The 4,088-nt window shown below is 34.6% G+C and overlaps 1 protein-coding gene across 1 annotated transcript; it reads left to right on the plus strand.

The window, feature by feature from the left end:
- Window positions 1-414: 414 nt before the first annotated feature.
- Window positions 415-4,012, plus strand: LOC107698194 (ribonuclease inhibitor-like; the record flags this gene model as incomplete). The annotated part of the gene is made up of 5 exons (XM_016499158.1): window positions 415-585; window positions 2,197-2,370; window positions 2,958-3,131; window positions 3,322-3,495; window positions 3,736-4,012. Coding segments are annotated over 5 exons (877 nt in total), but the record flags the coding sequence as incomplete, so codon positions are not given.
- Between the last annotated feature and the right edge of the window lie 76 nt (window positions 4,013-4,088).

Genomic DNA, 4,088 nt, shown 5'->3' on the forward strand with positions numbered 1-4,088 from the left:
ATAGTGAACTACCAGTTTCAACTGAGCGCTATTACTTACTAAATCATTTATCAGAGTTTCTGGTTAGGTAATAGTAGTTACTACAATGTTAATAGTGCATTAGTCCTGTGTAGTTATTCATTAACAAAGGAACAGTATTCTAAAGTGTTACCGATAATTTCACTGAAGTTGCATGAGATGAAAGTTACTAGATTTGAGTGCTGAAATTCTATTTGAATTGTTAATTTCACCAGAGACAGTTAGAAACTTAATAGCTTAAATACAAGCCAATTGCAAGGCTGGTTGGAGGGCATCTGGGATGGCCAACGATGTAGCTGTGCCCCTGGTTAAAAGTAGCTAGATCTTTTCATTACAAACAAGAACATGTTTCGTAATTCAGACATTGAACATCCTGCTTCATCTTCCCTTCTTCAGATTTTTGGGTCCTGCTGCTGATGAAGCCTGTCAGTATGTGACTAGAGTTGTAGGTAAACACCCATTATTCCTGAGAGAGTTGAATCTGAGTGGACATAATCTAGGAGACGCACGAGTGAATCAGATTGCTGCTCTACTGCAAGATAAACACTGTCAACTCCACACACTGATGTGAGTATATTATATCATTTAGCATGTTACATGACTACTAGTAATGTTACATAATCAATATTAATTCCTGATTTGAGTCAGGGCAGTTTTTTTCTCAGAATTAAAAAGAGATGTAAAGATTGACAAGATGTCAAGAAGAACCATTGACTAAGCAATCAGTTTGATTATGAGCAATAAAAATAAAAAGTATATACTTGTAATTAGATTTTATTATATTTTAAAATACTCATAACCACACTACAGTTGTTTGTTTGTTTTTGAGCTTAGAACACTCCTCAAATAACATCTGCACAATAAACTTTGTTAGGATTTATTTCCTAACAGACTGACAAAAAAATAACTGATGTTTTTTTTGTTTGTTTGTTTGTTTGTTTTTTTCCACAACACAGCTACTCATAACTGCAAGATGTCTAATTTTGGTGCAGCGTATTAGTGGTCGACCGATATTGGTTTTTTGACAGCCGATGCCGATATCTTGGAAAGCAGGGTGGCCGATGGCCGATATAAATTTATTTATTTTAATTAATATTTAAGACATTTGAAATCATTTGAAAATGGATTTAAAAATAAATGTGTAAAATAAACACTTATAATTTAGATGACAATGTATTTTTAACAAACAAATAAATAAATATTTAATAAATATACAATTAAAAAGGAAGTAAACACTGTAACCAACAGGCCACTCAGTATTCTGAGAAGTTTGTGTGCATTGGGAATCATGTTTTTTTTTTTTAAATAAAGCCAAGGTAACAGTCATTTTACATACAGCGCACAGTGAAAATGACATGAATATGACAGTGGGCAAATGCATAAAGAGCAGCATAATTTGAAATCATGAGTTTAAAGTTTGTCGATCGCGCGTCTCCAGTGAAGCTGAACTCACCTCCTGTACGTATTCAATTCGCACGGACCGACCGTCACACAGAGAACACGCGATCATGCAGGATAGAAATGCACACGTCACAAGATCTCACAGCTGGATTCGGAAAAGACCTCTACAGCGTATACTATAAAAGTGTGGCAAGAGCATGTGACCAGTATGGATTGTTATTTCCTTAAATCTACCTTTTCAAAAACTTGCTTGAATGTCTTCTGCTTAAGGATTTTATTTCTTATGTGAACACATTTCCAGTGCAAAGCAGAATCTTGTTTTTAGCATGTTTGAATGTTGATTTGTGAGACTAAAGTGAGTTATGACAATATTGAGAAGACGGTAACATTTTACAATAAGGTCTCATTCATTAACAATAATGTATTAGCTAACAAACTAATAATGGGCTGTGCATGTTTTGTAGTATTCATTAATCTTTATAAAAATGTTTATTAATAAATTCATTCATTCATTCATTAACGTTATTAATAAATGCTGTAGACATTGCTCATCAAATGAAACCTGTTACTGAGTAGAAAGTGAACAACAGACCTAAACTCATTTGAACAAACCAAGAGTGACTGACACAGACGAGCCAGTCTTGAAATTGATGTGAACTGATTTTATTTTGAATATAAATAATATTTTGTGGTACTTAGTGGTATTTGAAAATGCACTTTTAATGCAAATGATCATCATAGATCTGAGACCTATTTGTCTCTCTCTTTTGTATTCAGTCTGCGTATTTGCAGTATTACAGAAGAACAGTGTCTTATCCTGACTTCAGCTCTCAAATCAAACCCATCACACCTGAGAGAACTGGACCTCGGTGGGAATGAACTGGAAGACACAGGAGTAAATCACTTATGTGACGTACTGAAGGATTCACACAGTAAACTGGAGAGATTGAGGTCAGTAACATTCACATACAAATGCTTAAAATCGCTTTTGAAGTTTAAACCAAAACACTTAATACTCAGTATCTTGTAAAGAGTCTAAATTCACATTATTTGTGAAAAAAAAAATATTTTTTTTTGCCGACCTCATACGTCATCTGCCCGGAACTGCTTCCGTGTACAGCTGTTGGCTCAAGCTAGATTAAAGTGATTATTACGTTTTGAATATGGTTATTTTTTTTACAAAAACGCATCGATTCACTACAGGAGGCCTTTGTTCACCCCCCGGAGCCGTTTGAGGCACTTTTTATTATGGATGGATGTGCTTTATTTCACTTCTTTTGGACTGATGAACTGCAACACCCTCTGACTGCCATTAAACAGCTTGGAAGATCAAAGACAATTTTTAATATAACTCCGATTGGATTCGTCTGAAAGAAGAAAGTCATATACACCTAGGATGCCTTGAGGGTGAGTAATTCATGGGGTAATTTTCATTTTTGGGTAAACTAACCCTTTAAATATGATGATCTTTCTTCCTTTTGTCTGTTTTTTGTTTTGTTTATTGTTTTCTTTCATTTTCTGTCTTTCTCCCAATGTAGGTTAAGATTCTGTTACATAACAGATGAAGGTTGTTCTGCTGTGACTTCAGCTCTGAAATCAAACCCATCACACCTGAGAGAGCTGGACCTGAGTATGAATGAAATAGGAGACTCTGGATTTGAAACCCTCAGTGACCTACTGATGAACCCACAATGCAAACTGGAAAAACTAGAGTTAGTATCATTATACTGTAAGAAGTCATATTTAAAAAAAAGAAGAAACAACAGCTTCTAGCATACTGAACTAGTGTGACACATTTGAACCTAACACAGACTATGAGAAGTACAGACTAAATTACAGAAGCTCTTCACTAAGATGTACATTATTAATTTGAGTCATTGTTCTTTCTCTTTATGTAATCAGTCTGTGGAGATGCAGAATTACAGAAGAACAGTTTCTCATCCTGATTTCAGCTCTGAAATCAAACCCATCACACCTGAGAGAGCTGGACCTGACTGAGAATCAAATGAGAAGCACAGGAGTGAATCACTTGTGTGAAATACTGAAGGATTCACACTGTAAACTGGAGAGATTGAGGTCAGTAACATTCACATACAAGAATCAAAATGATTAAAGTCACTTTAACAGTTTAAACCAATGAATATTATATTCGGCGTCTTGTGAAAATGCTAAATTCACATTATATGCATGTATGTATTTATTTATTTATTTATACATACTCTAGTATTTTGTGATATGGTGAAAAAGATCAAAGAGCAAAAGGGTCATAAAGGGTTTCTTCTATTATTTTTCATATCTCCTTTTCTCTCATTGTAGGTTAAGATACTGTGATATGACAGACGAAGACTGTTTTAATCTGACTTCAGCTCTGAATTCAAACCCATCACATTTGAGAGAGCTGGACCTAAGTTTGAATGAATTAGGAGACTCTGGATTTGAAAACCTCAGTGATCTGCTGATGAACCCACAATGCAAGTTGACAAAACTACTGTTAGTATGAATATACTGTGCTAACTGTACTAACACACAATTCAAATGAGGAGTCTAACTAGCAGTGCTGGATAGTAACTGATTACATGTAATCTGGAATACATAATCAGATTCCAAAAATTAATGTAATTAGATTACAGGTGCATCTCAATCAATTAGAATGTCGTGGAAAAGTTCAT

Source organism: Sinocyclocheilus anshuiensis, unplaced genomic scaffold, assembly GCF_001515605.1.
Source record: "Sinocyclocheilus anshuiensis isolate Anshui unplaced genomic scaffold, SAMN03320099.WGS_v1.1 scaffold6364, whole genome shotgun sequence".
Taxonomy (NCBI): Eukaryota; Metazoa; Chordata; class Actinopteri; order Cypriniformes; family Cyprinidae; genus Sinocyclocheilus; species Sinocyclocheilus anshuiensis.